The 23530-nt window shown below is 34.6% G+C and overlaps 3 protein-coding genes across 3 annotated transcripts in view; 2 read left to right on the top strand and 1 right to left on the bottom strand.

Annotated features, from left to right (window-relative positions):
- cdk17 (cyclin dependent kinase 17) overlaps positions 1–8051 on the bottom strand; it is a 58888-nt gene extending 50837 nt beyond the window's left edge. Inside the window, exon 1 of the mRNA XM_058772151.1 lies at positions 7745–8051. The gene's annotated coding sequence lies outside the window, so the exon portion shown is untranslated. The remainder of the gene's footprint in view (positions 1–7744) is intronic.
- Positions 8052–13667: 5616 nt separating this feature from the next.
- On the top strand, positions 13668–14893 carry si:ch1073-67j19.1 (uncharacterized protein LOC100332348 homolog). The gene is made up of 3 exons (XM_058774159.1): positions 13668–13795; positions 13927–14221; positions 14298–14893. Exons 1-3 carry the CDS (start codon positions 13755–13757, stop codon positions 14619–14621), a joined length of 660 nt encoding a protein of 219 aa, XP_058630142.1. The 5' UTR covers positions 13668–13754; the 3' UTR covers positions 14622–14893.
- A 2577-nt stretch (positions 14894–17470) lies between these two features.
- phyh (phytanoyl-CoA 2-hydroxylase) lies at positions 17471–22226 on the top strand. The gene is made up of 9 exons (XM_058773300.1): positions 17471–17626; positions 17996–18051; positions 18154–18264; positions 19130–19298; positions 19404–19485; positions 19954–20135; positions 20213–20362; positions 21163–21297; positions 21399–22226. The coding sequence occupies exons 1-9, from the start codon at positions 17561–17563 to the stop codon at positions 21450–21452; spliced, it is 1005 nt and encodes a 334-aa protein (XP_058629283.1). The 5' UTR covers positions 17471–17560; the 3' UTR covers positions 21453–22226.
- Positions 22227–23530: the final 1304 nt, after the last annotated feature.

Raw genomic sequence — 23530 nt, 5'->3', positions numbered from 1 at the left:
TTTCAGAGCAGGACAAAACATCTGATATATCGAAATAGATCTGTGCATTAGTGTGAATACAGCCTGTTAAAGCTGCCACTGTCTATGATCTCATCAGTAATAATCAAATGGCAATAATGCTGAGGAAAAAAGAAAAAAAACATAACTATTTTCTGTAAACTTTCGGATACTTAAAGAACACTTATTTTAAATAAGTAATTTTTTTTTTTTTTTTAAAGTAGCCTGCTTATATAATAAAAAAAGTAAATTTTGCACAAAATAAATTAGATATAAAATTTATATGAAAATGTAGCCATGTGCAGTAATATTGAAAACTGAGAATGTGACGCACCGTGGTATTAAGTTGATGATAATCGTAATTGAATTGAATCGTGAAACCAGTGAAGATTCACACCCCTACTTTTAAGATGGCAGTACTGACACACAGAGATTCCAAATATAAACAAAAAGCATAGAACCTGCAATTTTGGTTAAAATGTAAAGTTGTAAATATGTATTTGCACAGCAGAAGAATTAATTGGGGAAAAAATGTAGATCAAGAATAGTTTTGGAATCGGATCGTGACTCTCGGAATCGGATCGCATTGTGAAGTGCCTAAAGATTCCAACCCCTAATATATAGCCGAAATAACTATTTATTTTAATTAATATTTAAGAAATTTGAAATCATTTGAAAAATGTATTGGCCGATGCCGATATTTGAAAAATGCCAAATATCGGTCGACCACTAGTTATTATTATTATTATCATCATCATCTAAATATAAATTGATAATAATAATAATAAATTTATTATTTTAATAACTTTCATGTAATAACAACAATATGAATAAAAAACTATTATTACTAAATTAAACTGTCCTCAAAATAATAATAATAATTATTATTATTATTATTATTATTATTATAAGTAGTAGTAGTAATAATACTATTTATTTTATAATAACTTTCATGCCATTATTATCAGAACAATTCATGTATAAAAATAAATATTATTATTACTAATTTATTGAACTATCATCCAAATATTATTAATCGAATTATTTAAATTATTTAAATAATATTTAGTACTATAATAACTTACGTAATAAATGAAATAAATTAATAATAATAATAATAATATTTATTATTACATTAATTAACTCTTTAACTAGCAGTACATTCTTACAAATAAAACATCTAATAATAACACTTAAAGTAAATAAAATGATTAAACTATCATCAAAATATAAATTACTATTATTAAATGAGAATAATAATATATTTATTGTTTTTTCATGCATATATTATTTTGATACAAATGACTGCAAGTTAATCTTAAAATGACTCATTTCTCAATTGAGAACAAATGGCTATAAAATGAAAACAATAGCCAACATTAAATAAGTAACTTTTACTTTTAAAGATTTTTTCTTACCGAATACACAAGCAATTCTGCCATTTGGTGATATTTCATACCAATTTTTTTTTATTTTATTTTTTTTATATTTAACAACTGATATAACCAAATAAGTAACAAAGTGTCAATATCAGTGAAAAATTTAGTCTATTTGTAGTTAACAGTCTACCTCTTCAAACCAAACTGGGGCTTGAGGGAAATGACAACAAGCACTTGCACACAAATAAACACACACACACACACACACACACACACACACACACGTACATTCTTTTCATGGCTGAAATATCTCTCATTGTGTAGGGTCCAGGGCTGCAGGGTTCAGACAGTCGGGTAATGGTTCACCCCCATAACACCCGGCTCACACAGCAACATTCAGGTCCTGTGCACGCCTCTCTTCCTGTGTCTGGTAACCGGTTGTTTTTCCTGAAAGGTTACCAATTGTTCAAATAGCCGTCGGCAGTTTAGAGAAATGTGTGGGGACTGAAGTTTCCGCATGACTTGGCAAAAGCTGAATGTCAATCCCAGCACAACATGACAGCATTATGATGTCATTAAAGCAACAAGACGGACATGCATGAAATCTCTAATTAGGTCACTTCCTGTGAGGTCTGCCACTTCCTCTTTAAGGAAGGCAGAGGAAGGTACTGAACAATGTGTGCTCACCTCCAATATGATCAGTGACGCAGTGACACTGAACAAGTGAGAATAATTACAACCGGAACAATCACTGTCAATACACACTAAATGTGATGGCACCTGATCAGGGTAACATTCTTGAGAATTAGAGACGAGAACCAGAGCAGCAGAACGAGGTAGAGAGAAATGGAGAGTTCTTGTTGCCAATAGCAACATGCCCTTTCCAGAAGACGTCTACATTGCTAACAGGGTCCAAAAAGTGTGAAACACTTCAAGAATGTGGACTAACCTACATTTAGCATGCAGGAAAAACAACTTTATATCAGTCTCAACTGTTTCACCTATATCAAAAAATGATTTAAATAAATAAAGGGGAAAAAACATAATGGTATTACATTACAGTATATATATATATATATATATATATATATATATATATATATATATATATATATATATATATATATATATATATATATAAAAACACTATGCATGGGTCATAACAGTTAATTATTATTATTTTTAATAACTGCTATCAGAATTAATGTTAAAATATTCTGTTAAATATATCACTTAAAATATATATATATCCTATAATGAGTCATGATGGTCGACCAAGAACGGACTAGTTGATTAGTGAGACTACCAGTAGTTTATAGCAACAATTATATAACATATACCTTATAACAATGACAACAATAAAAATAAGGAGAATATATTATTTTTATACTTACAATTGGCAATCATTAAACTTTAATTTAGTTTATTGACAAAAATTCATATAACAATTATTTAACATATTTATTAATATTATTATTGTATATTTAATTATTTACTATTAATAATCATTAAGTATCAATATAATTTAATATTTAATTATATAACAATAACATTTTAACAATTATAAACAATAAGCATATAACATGCAATAATACTAATACATTAGCCTATATACTACACTAAATCATTATTGTTCAAATTAAATAATATTAATATAACTTAATATTTAATTACATACATAAAATACTATATTTAAAAAAATAATAATTATAACACTAATTTTTATTTTTTTGCAGCTGTATTTTTTTATTATTTTAATAGCATATTTTTCCACTTTAATTAGTGTGCTGATAGCATATTGTCATTTATCAGATATGCAATTTCCCAAAATCCCAAGTATTTTCGTTTTTTTTTGCACAAAATGCATCTACTAAATATGTGCCTAAGCCGCTTTAGATGAACCCGAAACCAGCCTAATTATAACACTGTGCCTTTCTTTCAACCGATTCAACCAAAACCATTTCAGATGCACTCAGAAAGACACTGGACAATGTTCTGGGTGGCTTACATGAGAAAGACAGTTATCAAGAACAAAGACCAGAGAAAGACCACCACAGGGAACAACGCTGACTTTTGTATCTGGTTTGTGTGACTCGTGTATATGGAAATAATGTGGTGGAAGCGTGTGGGTGTGCAGTCAGAGGTGTCTGTACTGTATGAAGAGCAGAGCATCAGCTGTTCTTCAACAAATTAACTGTATCCATCATGTCCTTGACCTACTGATAGTACAAGAACCCCACTGCAGAGAGAACAAGAGAGACGGGTTCTCATATAACACAACCCACCGCCTGACTGCTAGCAGCTCTGCACAGGTCAAGTTACATTAATGCCTGCAACAATGTGTTTCCTCCGCCTTGCTCACCTTACCCCCAAACACACAAGAAAGCAAGAACAATCGCTCTGCAAAAACACCATGAGACCAAATCAATGCACGACTCCAGAGTGAAAAACGTTGCTACTTCATTTTCTCACTTTTACTCTCAATATGTTTCTTTCATCATTGTGTCTCCTTCCCACAAACCCTTTTTAACGGGAAAGGATTAAGTAACACTTAGCTGGAAATACAGAATTAAAATATTTTGCCTACACTTTGAAGGAGCGACCAGACTTGGGGATGGACTTGGACTAATAAGCAATCATCTAATGACCAAGCAGAACACCTTAGCAACCATATAGCAACACATCGGTAACCACCGACAACACTTTAGCATCATAGCGATGGGTTCCTAGGGCCCTATCCCAAATTCCATCAAATTTATTTCCATTTTAATTTTTCTAGACTCTGTTTTAATGCTTAAATTCAATTTTATTCATCAAAAAGCACGTCTAATTAATTGGAATCATGAAACCTACAGTAAAAATTAACAAAAATTTAATTTTTAAGGCCCTATGAAATACATTTTATTTTTTCACCAAATTCCATTCAATTTTTTTCTAAATTCTGTAAATTTCCATTGTAACTCTTCTTGATTTTTTCTGTTTTAACACTTAAATTCACACGACCTGCATATCATGTGACCATTAACCAATGTGAGAACTGTGTGAATGCAAACATGCAAATGTAATACCTAATTATTAAAATATTTTATATTGAAAATATTTATGTGAATTTGTGCATTTTAATGTGTTTGAAAGCCAAAGTAATACATGATTAAATAACCCTTTGAGTGATAATTCAAATAAAAATTAACGTGTTCATCAGTAGTTGATGTAATGTTGAAATTCTAAGAAAACACTGAAATGATTTTAGTAAATCCAGTGGTCAAATGCTGTGTGGCCTCTCAAATTTCTGTGTAACTATATCCACCTGACTAGTGACTGGTCTTTGTGCAAATGTCCGCAAAACTGAAAGACTTTCTGACTGTATATAGGCCTGTACTGTATATAAGTGGTAGGCTACTTTAGAAAAGAACATTTAAAAGACGAAACAAAGGAATTAGCCAGAATCAATAATTAATGAATAATTTATTGCTATTGAGTGGACAATATGTAATCATGTAATCAATAAAAAAGTAGGCTAACTGTAGTCTGATTCAGAGTATTTTAAAATGTAGGCCTAATTTAATCTAATTACAAGTACTTAATTTTTGGAATCTGATTACGTAATCCAGATTACATGTAATCAGTTACTACCCAGCTCTGCCAACCAACACTTAGAACGCCTTAGCAACCGTATAGGAACACCCTGGCAACAACCAAGCACACCCTAGCATCATGGTGATGGGTTTTACACAAGCAAAGACTCAATTTTCTTAAAAATAAAAATAGTAGAAATCTACACTGTAAAAAAAATTCGGTAAAATTTACAGTAAAAAATTCTACCATAAAATATACGGTAACAACATTTTGTGTTTTAACTTAAATTTACAGTTAAATACCGTAATTTCATTAACTGATATAATGTTAATATACCAACCTATTAAAGTACTGAAATCTGTTTTGTACCTTTGAAATACACTGATAACCACCAAATGCAGGTGGTGATGAGAAAGTCACATGAAGAACCAAAGCCCATCACAAGCAGCTTTTAAATAATAACAACATATATAGAAGGTGCACAGTGCCATTCACACAAGCAATTTAACAACATAAGATGTAACATACAAGCCTAATAAACATAACTGATAAAAAAACTAAGAAGAAACAGTTATTTCAAAGAAAAAACATCAAATTCAAACAGAATTTGGGGAACATCACTTTACAGTTTTCCCCTGTAAATTTTACAGGAACTTACCGTTAACCATTTAACAGGTTTTTACTGTAGCATTTTCACCGTTTTTTTTTTAACCGTTAAAATAGTAATTTTACAGTGTAGTTTCACTAGACTAGTAGTTCACTAGCAACGGTGTCCACCAGTTTGATGGATTGTACCACTTCAATTCTAGATTTCCTGAGCTTGGAAGTCTTTCAACATGTTTTGAAGATTCCAAAACAGCCAATTACCGACCAACCAACAAAGCACCTCAACCGTAAAAAAAAAGACATTTACACTTCACGCTATCAGTCAGTGCATTACACAACCACATACTCTGGAAAAGCTAGAGGGGGGATGAAATATGGATACGAACAGTTTATTAGGAAGACAAAAATAAAAGCGCAAAGTGTGTGTGGGTGTGTGAGAAAGCAAGCGCGAGAATAAGAGTGAGAGACTCTTTTTTCGTGACGCCTTTTATGGGCCATGCATAATCAGCATGATCCACCACCACAATAAAGACGGCCAAGTACAAAGGGCCCAGAAGCGACAAAGGCCATGTAACCCTGCTCCTCTGTCACAACACACTAACACGACGTGAAACTGTATCATGAGCTTCATCTGGGAGAGGCATGGACCCATTGTCCTCCTGTTACACTGACTATCATCATCAAACGCTCAACTAGAGCATACACAGAAACAACGGCGTGCCTATATCTCATATACCCAACATTCGTCCATCACCATGTGGGTCACATTACATGCAGCCGCCCAGACAGCCAAGCCACAGTCTCCGATTTGGGTCATCCATGCAACAGCTGCATGCCAGGCTGTCGAACGCACCCTCATTTCCATCTCAAGAGCCCCTGATTGAGAAATAGGCATCATCCCGGGGATGGCAAACCCCTAAATTGGCCACCGGCCCATAATCGCATCCAAAGAGGGCACATGCATTCATATCCATGCATACATGTGTGCTCATTTGCAGAATTCAATACATGCACGTCTTCATCCTTCGCATTTGCTCGACTCACAAATAGACCTGGCATATCAGAGGACATGTGAAGTTGGCACCACGCTGATGTTCTCCACAGTCACGTTTTTTTAACGCAACCCCCTTTGCTCTGCTGGAGGGCGGAGATACATTTGTCCACGTTCACGATTCATTAAACCCATCAACACATTTCCCAGCGTTACGAAGTCACCTGTGGTTTGACTGGAGGAGGATGTGTGGATGAGGACTGAATCTGTGGTTTCGCAGGGGTTTGTCTATTAACCCATTTAAAAACAGTGACTGATAATCTAATAGGCTAATTGTTGACATTTAAAGGGTCTGAAAGTACACAGACGGTCAACTATAAACGTGCACTGCCTTCACTTTAAGTGAACACCTTTATGTCATAGTACAGATGCAATATTAAAAGGGTGTTATTCATTATTACGCAATCTCCATCTCATATAAAACAGGATCTTAAACGTGACTTTGATAAGTAACTGATTGTTGAATAAGTAACTGCATGTTATATTACTTCAAAATGTTTAACAAAAAAATAAAATATTAGCAACTATTATTTTTGGATGATTACATATACATACATACACATAAAAACATGCATGCATACATTTGTACTTCGGTTTCTGACAACAAATAAGTACTTTAACTAACTTTTGGAAACTTTTCCAGACAATAAAATGCATTTTACATGGATTAAACTGTTTAGCATTCTTTGCAGTGCACCGACAAGCATAACAACCGGTTCAACAGAACAGCTTTTCATAAATGTTTATTCAAAACAACAACTGAATTTCAGCATTATGGATTCTATTTACGGAAAGACAGACGTGAAACAAAACTACAAAAACAACTCTACAAAGCCTGTCAGGATTGTTATTCAACCAGGTGGTGGAATTCGGTACTAGTCAAAGCTTAAATAAACACTTCAAAGCAACGGTTTTGCTTTCCTTTTATAGTTAAATCAACAACACAGCATTTAAACACGACTTATATAGTTCGTGTTGACAAACCAACCGTCGAATAAACAACATTTAATCAGATCCAAACACTACCCAAACCTGGCAGTTTGGTTTGTAAAACATAACTGACAAACATAACATGAGCGTCGCGACTATCTTCCGCCTAAACGGATCGTTACAAGAAACGCAGCGCAAGACTCACCAGAGACGGTGAACGTTGTTTGGACGCGAGTCCCTGCCCTCGCCTGCTTCTCGGAGGCCGGATGCCGTGTTTCCACTCTCCGCCAATACACACAAACACAAGCCGCCTTTTCAGACGAAAAACACGCAGCTTCAGCCGACCTTTATCGGTCAAACTAGCGCAGGTATCCTCAGCAGAGCGTTTCGCGTGCGGTTCACTATGGCGATCGTTTCCCTGGAGCGTTCGGTGACGGTGCTCGAGGCCGGGAGGGGTGCTGCTGCTGCCCGTCTACTAACGCCTCCGCCTAGGGGTGACATCGGAGGAAGAGGAAAACCTTCTTGAACAATTATTTGAACATCGCAATCATCTGAAAGTTGACAAACAGCGCCACCTGCTTTCTAACGGCCGCTATGACGCATCTGCTCTTGTGGGTGATGTGGCGTCGTGGTTACGAATTTGGCAACCAAAAGGTTGCAGGTTTGAACCTCATGAACTTGAAAAGGTTCTTCATTGGCAGCTGTAAAAGCCTACTGGTTCTAATTAGAAATTTTAGTAGCCTATATGTGACCCTGGACCACAAAACCAGTCATAAGGGTCAATTTTTATTTATTTATTTATTTATTAAATTGAGATTTTATGCATCATCTGAAAGCTGAATAAGTACGCTCTCCACTGACGTAGGGGGAGACCGTGTATGGTTGTAACATGGGGAAAGTTGTAACAATACCATTTCCACCTGTCGGGGATAAACTAGGAGTCCTATATGTGACCCTGGACCACAAAACCAGTCTTAAGTCGCTGGGGTATATTTATAGCAATAGCCAAAAATACATTGTATGGGTCAAAATTATTGATTTTTCTTTTATGCCAAAAATTATTAGGATATTAAGTAAAGATCATGTTCCATGAAGATATTTTGTAAATTTCTTACCGTAAATGTATAAAAACGTGCAAAAATATGCATTGCTAAGAACTTAATTTGGACAACTTTAAAGGCGATTTTCTCAATATTTTGATTTTTTTTTTGCAACCTCAGATTCCAGATTTTCAAATAGTTGTATCTCAGCCAAATATTATCCGATCATAACAAACCATACATCAATGGAAAGCTTTCAGATGATGTATAATTCTCAATTTTGAAATATAGACACTTAAGACTGGTTTTGTGGTCCAGGGTCACATATGATAATTTCATTATTTACCCACTTCCTCCCTGATCATATATGAATTGTTGTCAAGGCTGTAAATAGATGCAGATTTTATAAAGAAAAAAACTGATTTTGGTGTAAGAATCCGATTTTTGTTTTTTTAACCAAAACTCTATTTTGCTTAGTACTTAATCTGTTGCAGATTAAATCATATAATTACATTAGAATAAATTGTAGATTCTCAGGCAAAATGTGATGCATTTTTAAACTGCTAACTAAACATTGGATGACAGGGGTGGGGTAAGTTGTAACACAATTTAGCATTCCCTTACATAGAACTGAGAAATTTCATGTTGTCTATATGGAGCTTTTTTGGCAGCTCAAAAGGTAAAATGTGCCCTATGCAGTTTCTGGATCCACCAAGCCTGCACTATAGGGTTAAAAACATTGGTTTGACACCATTGTGAATCTGATTGAGAAAATTAATACATAGACACAATCTCACACACAAATTTACACAGCTTTTTGTTAGATCTGCATGTTCTTTACCTCGGTACACTGGAGTTGAGTGTTCAGTAAGCATACCGTTAAGGAGGTTTGTTCTAGTAGTCCAATTTACACACACACGTCACACACACTCCTGCATCGAACAGAAAGTGGATTGGAGATGTGGTCATTCATAGAAAGTGCGACATTGTTTTGTATTGTTCTTTTAGATTGTTTCAATAAACCTGTTTTTATAGCAAACTTTATGAGGTGGCTGCTGTTTTTGCTTCTTTTGTCTAACTGTTACAACTTACCGCAGGAAAAAACACCGTGTATTTGACATCAACTTATAAGGCCTGTGATATTCTTGCAGAAATGGTATTCTTGGTGCCTTTTGTAGTGAACAAATGTGCGGTGCTTTGTATAAAAGTTTGAGCACTCGAACTCAAAAATTCAGCGAGTTACAGATGCTGAAACAAAAAGTGTTACAACCACATCCGGTCTTCCCCCTATGGTTTGTTAGGACAATATTTGGATGAAATACAACTATTTGAAAATCTGCAATCTGAAAGTACAAAAAAAATAAAATATTGACAAAATCGCCTTCAAAGTTGTCCAAATGAAATTCTTAGCAATGCATATTACTAATCAAAAATTAAGTTTTGATATATTTTCGGTAGGAAATTTACAAAATATCTTCATGGAATATGATCTTTACTTTATATACTAATGAATTTTTTGCCATAAAAGAAAAATAATTTTGTATTGCTGGCTATTGCTACAAATATATCAATGCAACTCATGACTGGTTTTGTGGTCCAGGGGTCACATGTATGTTTTTTTTATTAATTTAGTTGATATATAGCCTAATTAAGATTTAAAAGTTTTAGTTTGGGGTTTATGGTTAATGAAACCAGTCATTAATCAATTTTGCATCTCTTCTAGCAGATTGTACTTCCTCTGTCCTGACAGTTTGGGTAATATTATACTGGCTTTTAGTTAAAGCAATAGCCTAATTAAGATTGATAATCTATAGAGGAGACTAGGGTCAGTAAATATTTTTGAAGGACAGTTTTTTTCCCCTTTTTTTAAAGTTAATTTCTGTTTATGCCTCTAAGTAATTGTGGCTAATCATTTCCATCATTGAAAAAAATGTAGCATGACGTCACATGATATGTCAGAGGATTATGTTCAATTGTGTAATTGAACTTCTGATTCATACCATATAGTTGCTAAGATATAGACCTTGTGGAAATTTTCTTTTACGGAAACTAATTCTGGTCTCCCCTAAAATGCTCAACAGGTCATTTCATAATCAACAATTGTCATGAAACTATGATTCATAGGCAATATATATGGAACAAAATGAAATTTCCACAAGCCCAATATTTTAGCAACTATATGCAGTCAAGAAGTTTAACTATCTGTTGAATCTTTTGTAACTATCTTTTGGAAAAATCTTTTTAACTGTTCAAAGGTTTGGGGTCAAGGATATGATAGATGGATAAAAAGATAAAGACTTACGTTGTAACAAAAGATTTCTATTTTGAATAAATGTTGTCCTTTTATTCAAAGAATCTTGAAAAAAGTACAATAGGTTCCAAAAAAAAAAAAAAGTACCACAACATGTTTCCAACATTAATAATAAATCAGCATATTATGATTTTTGAAAGATCATATGTAACCCTGGTCCACAAAACCAGTCATAAGTGCCTTTTTTTGAAATTGAGATTTATACATCATCTGAAAGCTGAATAAATATGCTTTCCATTGATGTATGGTTTGTTAGGATATGACAATATTTGGTTAAAATACTGAGAAAATCGCCTTTAAAGTTGTCCAAATGAAGTTCTTAGCAATGCATATTACTAATCAAAAATTAAGTTTTGATATATTTACGGTAGTAAATTTACAAAATATCTTCATGGAACATGATTTTTTGCCATAAAAGAAAAATAATTTTGTATTGCTGGCTATTGCTACAAATATACCAATGCAACTCATGACTGGTTTTGTGGTCCAGGGTTTCTGTTTATGCCTCCAAGTAATTGTGGCTAATCATTTCCATCATTGAAAAAAATGTAGCATGACGTCACATGATATGTCAGAGGATTATGTTCAATTGTGTAATTGAACTTCTGATTCATACCATATAGTTGCTAAGATATAGACCTTGTGGAAATTTCCTTTTGTGGAAACTACTCCTGGTCTCCCCTAAAATGCTCAACAGGTCATTTCATAATCAACAATTACAAAATGAAATTTCCACAAGCCCAATATCTTAGCAACTAGATGGAGTCAAGAAGTTCAACTGTCTGTTGAATCTTTTGTAACTATCTTTTGGAAAAATCTTTTTAACTGTTCAAAGGTTTGGGGTCAGTACATATTGTGATTTTTGAAAGATCATATGTGACCCTGGTCCACAAAACCAGTCATTAGTGTCAATTTTTCGATTTATACATCATCTGAAAGCTGAATAAATAAGCTTTCCATTGATGTATGGTTTGTTAGGATATGACAATATTTGGAGATACAACTATTTGAAAATCTGGAATCTGAGGGTGCAAAAAAATCTGAAAAAAAATTGCCTTTAAAGTTGTCCATTAGCAGTTTTGACATATTTACAGTAGGAAATTTACAAAATATCTTTATGGAACATGATCTTTACTTAATGTACTAATGATTTTTGGCATAAAAGAAAAATCAATAATTTTGAGCCATACAGTGTATTTTTGGCTATTGCTACAAATATACCCCAGCGACTTAAGGCTGCTTTTGTGGTCCAGGGTCACATATGACACTGAAGGCTGGAGTGGCTGTTGAAAATTCAGCTTTGCTTTGCCACCACAGGAATAAATTATATTTTAAAATATATTAAAACATTTTTTTAAAACTTATTTTAAATTGTAATAATTTTTCACAATACTGTTTCTACTGTATGTTTGATCAAATAAATGCATCCTTGATAAGTAGAAGAGACTTATTTTAAAAAACATTAAAAATCTTATTGATTTCAAACTTTTGAACTGTCTTGTATACTTTATATCAAGTATGACAATTACTTACTGACATATTTACAATTAATAAATATATTGTCATTCTAAAAAAGATTTGGTCATTTCCTTCATAATTTGAGAATACATTAATTGAAATTTAGACAGATGCATGCAATGAAAAATTAACATTGAAACTGATATACAGTTATTTTATTATTCGTACGTGACAAAGACCACAAACAGCACAGAACATGTTCACAATTTACATCAATGGTTCACTTTTTTTCCTTACTCTTTACTGTATGCCATTTGCATTTAATTATAATAATGAGATTGTGTAATACTTATAGGAAATCAAAGACAAAAAAGAAGAAGAAAGACAAAGAAGAACTCATTCTGTCATGTCTTACAAAAGTTGATTACCACAGTACATCAGTGTAACCAAGTATCCGGAGAACAAGAGATCACTCACACTTTCAGTTTATGTCAGAAATCCATGAATCACTAACTATGAGATATTATAAGGCATGTAAGTTGAGGTAAAACATGAATCACAAACATAAGTTAAATAGTATTTAAGTATTTATATAATATTTAAAATGGTACGAATATTGATAAAACACACATCATTCTTCATGAAAACATTACTGAAAATTTGTAAAAGCAAAACATCATGAAATGTCATATGAGATTTTCAAAATTTCAGAATAAAAAGTGTCGCACAATATCTTAAAACAGAGCTAGAAAATGCATAAAATGCAAAAATGCATTTTGTTGAAGTTAAACCTGTTGAAATAATGTGAAAGTATGAAGTATTAAATATTATTAAAAGGCATTTTAGTATTTAAAATTGTATTGTTCAGAAATACAAAACAACAGAAGACAGACAGATAGATAGACAGATAGACAGAGATAGATAGAAACACTGTAAAAAAAAAAAAAAAAACAGTTGAGCCAACTTAAAATTAAGGCAACCAGCTTCAGCAGATTTTTTAGTTTTCTCAACTTGTCGTTTTAAGTTTATACAACAAAAATTTGAGAATCTCCCACAAAAATAAGTTGAGTAAACTCAAAAATCTGCTGAAGCTGATAAAAAAATAGTTTTAAGTTCGCTCAACTTTTTTTTTTTTACAGTGTAGATAGATAGATAGATAGATAGAAGGAACTCAACAGGGATGATAAGGAAGCTTGCAAGATTCAAAATGAGCAAAATAAGTGTTTCACAAACGGGGAACTGATGTGAAGTCAGATATTAAGAGTGCTGATGTTACCGTCAGCATCCCTTGCTGTAATTCTGCATTAGCTAATAAACCACAACTATAAAAGGACTGGTTCACTGTAGAAATAAGTCAGAATTACAGATAAGAGCTGAAGACGAGTTCACTACGAGATCCAAGAACCATGAAGACCTCGACCCTGTGTCTTTGTTTCTTAGGTTTTAGGTGAGTCCTATAATGAGCCATTTACATGAAGCTTTTCAACATTTTATGAGATGTAGTTATGAGTAACAGTTGTTCTGCTTCTCTTCAGTGATGATTTGTGCATATCTTATAATTCATGGTTTCTGTTGTAGTTACAGTCTGGCAGTGGAGGATGTGTATGAATATCTGTGGGAGAAGAATAGAGACATCGCCAGAAAGACAATCGAGTCGGACTTCCTCAGACAAATGGAGAACGGCAGCCTGCAGGCAGAGCGATACATCAACTTCACCATCCAAGACATCGGCTATCTACTGAGAATCACCAAGATGTTGAAGAGAATGAGTGCAAAAGTAGCTCAGCCCGATGACATCAGGAACTTCATGAAAGGCAGATATTTGAGCTACAAAAGTTTTGCAGACTCCATGCTCAAACAATACTTTTTCAAGGTAAGAACAGAAAAACAAAGACTTTACACATTTCAAGTTGCTTCTGAATTGACTGAAGATGCTTTATACGCCACAGGGTGAGCCTTCCATTCAGCAAACTCCAGCTATGAGGAAGTATCTTTCATTCTATAGAAACCTGGTGGACAATGAAGAGCCACTGTACTTTGTCGTGGGACTTCTGCCCTGCTCCAGACTCTGGGTTTGGCTGGCTAATAATCTCAACATTCCTCCAACCAATGCCTACTACACTTGGAAGGTGGGAAATATGGACGGGAGTCCTGAGAAACACTACAAAGCTCTGCTGAATAAGTATCTCAACACACCTGAGAAAGTGGCGAAGGCTAATGCTGTATTCCGTGCTCAGATGCAGAATGAGCATGATTTCTTCATGTCATGTTGAGAGAGAAGTGTTGCAAATGGCCTACTGTTTGAGCAACAAAATAGTATTTAAAAAATAGTAAAAAAAAGTATTTTTAAAATATTGATGGATGTATTTGGTTACGTATTTTATGGTTAATATGCAATAAAAATATTTAATCATTTAAAATGTATTTAATATTTTATCCAAGTCTAATGTAAGCTTTGAACAAGCTGTCCACAGCCAGTTTAAACAGAAATGTAGTTTCTGAATATTCAGTGTCTGTACCCATCAACAATAAAAATATCTGCTAATAAAAATATCTCGCATTATTATTTTTTTAAATACCATCAAATGTGAAGTAAAAAAACTGTACTGTGCCAAAAAGTTCACGAAATGTCCCAATTTTCACTGTAGCAATTAACAGGTTTTTAGGGTAGTATATTTGCAGCCTATTATCATCACTTTTTTTCATATATTCTTTAATAAAAAGGCTAAAATGGCTTTGTGCACTTTTTGAGAAAACTACCAAATATTTTTCTGTGCAATATATTGCTTTGATAAACTGCACATACTTATGTGAGAAAATATTTTACTGTGTTTTGAGCATTGAAATATTTTAAGATTTACTAAAACGTTTCTCCCTGTCACATTCTGTCAGCCTATGGTTCCACTAGTTTGGACAAAGCAGCTGACCTGGGTTATTTCTGTATAATTCATAAAAGCCTGAACTAAGAATTTAGTCAGCAACTTTCACTTACAAAAATGAAAGTAGAGGGCAAGCGGAAGTTGAAGAGAGTTAAAGACAAGCTCACATTGTTAAAAAAAAAGAAAAGAAAAAAAAAGTTGAGCCAACTTAAAATTAAGGCAACCAGCTTTTTTTTTTTACAGTGCATCAAGACATCATTTATTTTTGTTTCTTATATTTTAGGTAAGGTCTTCATTTTTATGTTCATGTAAGGAACAACTTTGGCATGCTTACTAAACATTGTTTTTACACCTGTAAATTTGACAAAGCAATCTAAAGAACACTTTAAATGAATGGGAATTAATATAATGGCTCCTCATTGATTTTTCTCGATCTTTCACTGATTGGAAATGCAAGACAAGACATGAATTACGCACTGAAAGTGGCTGAGATGTTGAAGAAAATGAGTGCAAATGTAACTCTGCCTGATGATCTCAAAGGCTTCTTACTCAAGTTACAAAGGTTTAGGCAATCTGAAGCTCAAACTATATTTTTTTGAGGTAAGAATAAATAACAACAAAAACTTCAACATTTTCAAGTCGGTTCTTAATTCCGTGCTCAGATGCAGAATGAGCACGATTTCTTCTTTTCATCTTGAGTGGTTATTAGATAGAAGTGTTACAAATAGGTTTCAACCTGAGAATCAATGTTCCATGAAAACAGGATTTGAAATACTTTGAAAATATTGTTCAACATCTTTTGAGATTATGCAATAAAAATCATGAAAAACTGCCTGAATATTTGTTGGTTGTTGTATTACCCAGCAACAATTAAACACAAAAACTCTAATATGTCTGATATGCACATTACTATCATAAGTCATGTAAATAAAAACAAGCATAAGCCACATTTTATGGTGTTTTACGGTTTGTCATCTTTGAAGTGAAAAGTTTAACTATAATATCAGTTTCTACATACCTCTTTTTACTCCATCTAAATATAAAAAAGAAAAAGTCTGCAGTATACATTAATGTTCTGATAAACTTACTGTGAGATGACTGCATTTTATACATTTACACATAATACACTTTTTTAATACATAATATGAATTTGTCAAGAATATTACAAAATAATAATCAAATGACTACATTAACCATCTGGTTTCACCCTGAAACAAGTGCAAGTACTTTAATAATGTTTTGCGTGTATAACAGGAACGTGACTGATAAGTTGAGGAAAATAAGTGCAAAAGTCGCCCAATGATCATCTCAAGAACGTCTTTGAGAGATACTCAAACTTTTGGCGATTTGATGCTCCAACAATATTGTTTCAAGGTAAGAACAATACACTAATTTAATGACAACAAAACAACATTAAGTTAAAAGGTAATCTATGATTATTAGAATAAAATATTAGTTGGAATCCTGGTGCTATCCTTGTAATAACTGAAATTCTTAATTAACTCAACATTTTAAGGCAACCAGGTTACTTAGCCTACTTTAAGTTAAACCAACAAATCATTTTTTACAGTGTTGGGTTGGCTGCATCTCAACATTCCTCCAACCAATGCCAACTACACTTGGAAGGTGGACGGCCATCCTAAGAAACACTACAAAGCTCTGCTGAATAAGTAGCTATCTCAACACAACTGAGAAAGTGGCGAAGGCTAATGCTGTATTCCGTGCTCAGATGCAGAATGACCACGATTTCTTCTTCTCATCTTGAGTGGTTAGTGTAAAAAAAAAAAATTGCTTGCAAACATTGATTGATGTATTTGATGCCTTATTTTAAGATTATAATTAGGCTACGATTATTTTAAAATAATTGCATATTCTACAAAGTCAAATTTAAGCTTTTAATCCTCAAAAACTATGTTGGCAACCACATTTGGAATTTACAAACAATAATAATAATACAATTTTTCTACATTTATTATGTTCAGTTTAAGCAGTTCAAGAACTTTTAAACAATTTTCAATGTCCGATAGCTCACACATTACTTTTGCTAAATCTAAATTCTGAAAAATATATTCCACAATATATGCACTGTATTTTATTTATGTATCCTTTTTATTTTTTAACTGTTTTAATAGGCTACATTTTACATCTTTTTTTTTTTTAATATAATTTTAATTTTTTTTAATCATCTATATTTTCTAACTATAGTTTAATAGTTTGAGTAGTTTATGATATGTAGGACAAATGTCACTGCACTTTACCCCAGTTATATAAACACATACAGTACACACGCACTGCAGTTCAGTTCATCTCGTCGACTCTGTGCAGGATTAAAGATGTCCCGGGCAGCAGACAGATTGAAAGTGGTTTTGAATCACCTGGATCGGTCCCACGGTGCTGTCGTATCCTTTCAGAGGCGCGTTTACCGCGAGCGACCGGCGCGATGAATTACAACGCGCCGGTTATCTAGGAAGCTAAAGCGGCGGTCTTGCAGCGCAGCTCTGGCCTCAGACAGGCGGCTGTTCTCGGATCACACGCCGTGCACAAGCCGAGGCATTGCGAACAGGCCTGGTCTAATTATTTACTACTTTTCAGTGATGGAAATATTTATTTTTAACAACACTGGATCATATTTAACTATAATTACCCTGTTGCTGTTACAAATAAATAAAGCACGGCGATCCTTTTTACGTTGTTCTGTACAATGTAGGCTATTATGTGCTGCTGACATTGTATATATAAAGTTGTGAGCTTTAACCTGCTTCATTCAGAGAGCATCCTTCACTTCTGCACAGAACGTGTCATATCACCATCCTCAAGTCTTACAGTTAGTCAGCTTTCTGTTGTTTTAGTCTTTAAATGATGCAGAAATTCATTTAAGTACATGTCCTGATATCTGTTTGTAAACTATCTTCTGGCTTGTCTGCAGGTACACTTTTGACACGGATGTCCTGACTCCAGAACAGAGAATTGCCTATGAGGAGAATGGTTTCATACTCATACGAAAATTGGTATCGGACAAGGATATTGACAGATTCGGGCAAGACTGATCAAAACATTGAACATTCATTCATTTAGTTTAGAACTGTGGCATTTGCCAATAAAATAATTTTAAATATGCCAGAAAAACTTTTAATTAAAATATTGAGTGAATACAAGAATGCCTTAACTCTAGAACCAAGAAAGTTTATAGTAAAATGCATTGCTATGGACTTTCAGCCTGTGATAAGGTTATGTAATGATATGAGAAAAAAACAAACAATATATTGGCTTCTAAAGGTATGTTTTGTAATATCTCTTTAATGTTTAATCTTAGTCTTAAATTATCTTAATTTGGAGAGTAAATACTGATATTTATTTTTATTAAATAATACACTGGTTTATATATCCACACAAGGTATTTTTGAATCCAGTTGTAAACGCAGTCACAAACAGAGGTCTAAATAACCTAATATTTAATGCATTAAAAAAAAAAAAATGCATCACCTGCAAATTCAATCAATCAGCCTTTAATAGGAGATTATCAGGCTACATGTAAGGAGGGTCAAGTTAAATCAGAGTAGATAATTAACAGAAAGTCTACGTTTCAGTGCTCTTCTTTGCACATACTAGTCTTTACATAACTGAGTGAGTGTGTGTGTGTGCGCGCATTTCTGTGACAAATGAGTACATATTACAAGGAGAAGGTGACTTATGAGGACATTGCCCCATGTTCCCATTTTTCAAAACGCTTATGAATCATCCAGAGTGAGTTTTTTTGAGAAAGTAAAAATGCACAAAGTTTCCTGTAAAGGGTAGGGTTAGGTGTAGGGCAATAGCACATACGGTTTGTACAGTATAAAAACCATTATGCCTATGGAATGTCCCCACTTTTCACAAAACGTGTGTTTGTGTGTGTTTCACAGGAAAGAGTTTGAGCACATCTGTAAGAGAGAGGTGAAGGTGCCTGGTTTGGTGGTAATGAGAGATGTAACCATTGCTAAATCAGAGTATGTTGAAGGTGAGAAGGCTGTGACCAAACTTCAGGACTACCAGGAAGATCCAGAACTTTTCCGCTACTGTACTTTACCACAGGTAGACACAAGCACATACAAACTATTATGACTACAATGCATACAAAACACTCTCTACACCAACAGGAATATAATTTTCACCAATATTTGTTCACATGTGTCTCAGATCCTGAAGTATGTGGAATGTTTCACTGGACCCAACATCATGGCCATGCACACTATGCTCATCAACAAACCACCTGACACAGGTATAGATTTGTACAGACCTGGTGATCGGATTAAACAGAATATCTTAGGAATTTTTAAATAATATCTAGATTAACTTTGCATTTTTAATTTAGTATTTATATAGTTATCAAAAGGTTTCATTAAACAATAATAGCTTTCCTTATATAATTCTAATCAAAGCAACAGTAGCAGCAGTGGTATTAAATAGAGTGTGTCTGTATGTATATGTATATATATACATATACATATACATACATACATACATATATATATATATATATATATGTGTGTGTGTGTAGATAGATAGACACACATTTATATTTAAATAAAATCACTGTTCAAATCAAATAAGTCTATATTGTGGTGTATATGTTTTTCTGTCGTAATTTTGAGAATAAAGGAATACTTTTATGTATAAAATGTTTTAATACTTTGTACATAAATATTTTAAATAATACCTAAATGCGCACTCCTTTCATACTTCCTAGGTAAGAAGACCTCTCGCCATCCTATGCACCAGGATCTACACTACTTTCCTTTCCGCCCTGCAGACCGCATTGTGTGTTCATGGACTGCCATGGAGAAAGTGCACCGGGGAAATGGCTGTCTGGTTGTCTTGCCCGGCTCTCACCATGGCACTCTTCTGGAACATGACTACCCAGAATGGGAGGTGAGAGAGGCCCAGGATGTGAGGGTGATTATGCAGATGGTCTACATCAGTCCATCTCACAATTTGTTTCCTTCCAGGGTGGAGTAAATAAGATGTACCATGGGGTGCGTAACTACGACCCAAATCATCCCAGAGTGCATTTAGAAATGGAGAAAGGAGATACAGTGTTTTTCCACCCTTTGCTGATCCACGGCTCAGGAATGAACCAAACCGATGGATTTCGAAAGGTTGGGATACTTGAGTGCTTAAAAGTGGAGCTTTTATGCTTATATTTAACATTTCAATGAGCCCTGTTTGCACGTGGTAGTAACAAAGACCAAGTCAACAGAGCTAAATACATGTGTAAATGGGGACCAAGGCCATTTTCTCATTCAGGTGTTCAGGGATGCATATGGCCACATTGCATTTGGAGAATTAAATAATTTACTAAAAATGTACTCACGCTCAGGCCATCCAAGATGTAGATGAGTTTGTTTCTTCAGCAGAAAAGATTTGGAGAAATTTAGCATTACATCACTTTCTCACCAATGGATCCTCTGCAGTGAATGGGTGCCATCAGAATGAGAGTCCAAACAGTTGATAAAAACATCACAATAATCCACAAGTAATCCACACAACTCCAGTCCATCAGATAATGTCTTGTGAAGTGAAAAGCTGCGCGTTTGTAAGAAACAAATCCATCATTAAGTTGTTGTAACCTCAAACCATTGCTTCTGGCTCCATTTATCCAAATCTGTTCTGATGACGAAACAAACTCATCTACATCTTGGATGCCCTGAAGGTGAGTAAATTTTAAGCAAATTTTAATTTTTGGATTAATTACTCTTCTATAACTATCATACATACTATATCTTACCGATGCAACATGTTGAGTTTAAAAACAGCTGTAAAATAAAACCAATGAAACTAATCGAAAAAATAAAAAATAAGAGTAAGATGCTTCATCAAAAACCAACCTTGTAAGTGATGCATGCAGGCACAAAATCAGATTACTATATGTAAATTTGAATGTGTGCATTTATTTCAGGCCATCTCCTGTCACTATGCCAGCTCTGACTGCTATTACATTGATGTGAAAGGAACAACTCAGGAGAACATCAGCAATGAAGTGAAAGAGCTTGCAGCCAGGAAGTATGGAGTTGATGATACAGTCACCTTTCAGGTGTGTTCACAGCTTCAGATAAATGCAGAGTTACTTGCATGCACATGTGTGGTTTATCATTGCAGTCGGGTTCAACATGCATGTGTTTGTTCTCTGTGCAGGACACTTGGGCTTTGCGGGGACGTCTGGTCCGAGGAGACAGAACATCAATGTGATCGCCAGTGCTCATCTGTCTGCTTAGAGAGAGGATGCCTTAACAACTGGAATAATTAACAGCACACAGCTGTTTGTTAATTATCTGAAAATTTCCTTAAAAACTGATAATTATGCTTTCACTAAAAGTACAAACTTTGGCCATCAGGTGGCACTATAGGGAATAAATCATGGATCACAATTTCTGAATTGCCATCTGTGCCTGGGACAAGCAGTTCTGATACCGATCTAATATTAATGAAAGCCAGACATTGTAATATTATCATTAATGGATCTTGGTGTGGAATTTTCTTTAAGCAATGTAAGAACATTGGGAATTCATTGTCTTGGACTGATACTTCAGGTGTTCGTGAGAGTGTTTCCTGCAAGTAATTAGTGAGGTTATTGCTTATGGTGAAATACTTTGAACAGAATTCGAGTTCACAGCAGGCACTTGCAAAGATAAAACTGAGTACAGCAGAGCATTCAATCGGCCTCCATTTGAAATGTTTATGGAAAGGATGGTTCTGTAAGAATCAGAGGCAAAGCATTAAGAGGCAAATGTATTTTACTGTTAATTCTGGAATATTAAATGGATTAATATGTTTGATTAACATTAGATCGGGTCTAGACATGCCTATTAAACTTTATGACACTACAGTAATAGTAACTTTGCCTTGACAACATTGCTTTTGGAGTAACAATCCAATTAGTAAAACTGAAAGTTTCTACCATGTAATTTTGCTTAATATAAATAAATACATTTATTTTAAATAAACTTGTGACTGATTAAGTTTCATTTGTGAATGTCAGTATTTTAGAGAAATAAATGCACTTAATGCAAATTTGTGTTTTACATCACACACACATGTATGTATGTATGTATATATATATATATATATATATATATATAGACCTATGCATGCGTGTGTGTGTGCGTGCATATGCACAATAAAAGGCCACTCTAAAATGTGCAGTTTTATCACACAGCACAATGCCACAGATGTTGCAAATTTTGAGGGAGTGTGCAATTGGCATGCTGACTGCAGGAATGTCCACCAGAGCTGTTGCGTGTCAATTGAATGTTCATTTCTCCAAGTCGTCTCCAAAGGCGTTTCAGAGAATTTGGCAGTACATCCAACCGGCCTCACAACCGCAGACCACGTGTAACCACACCAGCCCAGGACCTCCACATCCAGCATCTTCACCTCCAAGATCGTCTGAGACCAGCCACCCGGACAGCTGCTGCAACAATCGGTTTACATAACCAAAGAATTTCTTCTCAAACTGTCAGAAACCGTCTCAGGGAAGCTCATCTGCATGCTCGTCATCCTCATCGGGGTCTCGACCTGACTGCAGTTTGTCGTCGTAACCGACTTGAGTGGGCAAATGCTCACATTCGATGGCGTCTGGCACTTTGGAGAGGTGTTCTCTTCACGGATGAATCACTGTACAGGGCAGATGGCAGACAGCATGTATGGCGTCGTGTGGGTGAGCGGTTTGCTGATGTCAGTGTTGTGGATTGAGTGGTCCATGGTGGCGGTGGGGTTATGGTATGGGCAGGCGTATGTTATGGACAACAAACACAGGTGCATTTTATTGATGGCATTTTGAATGCACAGAGATACCGTGACAAGATGTTCCTGTAATGTTCCTGTGGCTCAGTGGTAGAGCATTGCGTTAGCAGTGCAAAAGGTCGTGGGTTCAATTCCCAGGGAACACACATACTGATAAATGTATAAATGTATACCCTGAATGCACTGTAAGTCGCTTTGGATAAAAGCGTCTGCTAAATGCATAAATGTAAATGTAAATGTAAGATCCTGAGGTCCATTGTTGTGCCATTCATCCACGACCATCACCTCATGTTGCAGCATGATATTGCACGGCCCCATGTTGCAAGGATCTGTACACAATTCCTGGAAGCTGAAAACATCCCAGTTCTTGCATGGCCAGCATACTCACTGGACATGTCACCCATTGAGCATGTTTGGGATGCTCTGGATCGGCATATACGACAGCGTGTTCCAGTTCCTGCCAATATCCAGCAACTTCGCACAGCCATTGAAGAGGAGTGGACCAACATTCCACAGGCCACAAT

Source organism: Onychostoma macrolepis, chromosome 04 (assembly GCF_012432095.1).
Source record: "Onychostoma macrolepis isolate SWU-2019 chromosome 04, ASM1243209v1, whole genome shotgun sequence".
NCBI classification, from domain to species: Eukaryota; Metazoa; Chordata; class Actinopteri; order Cypriniformes; family Cyprinidae; genus Onychostoma; species Onychostoma macrolepis.
This window is presented reverse-complemented; position numbering and strand designations above follow the sequence as displayed.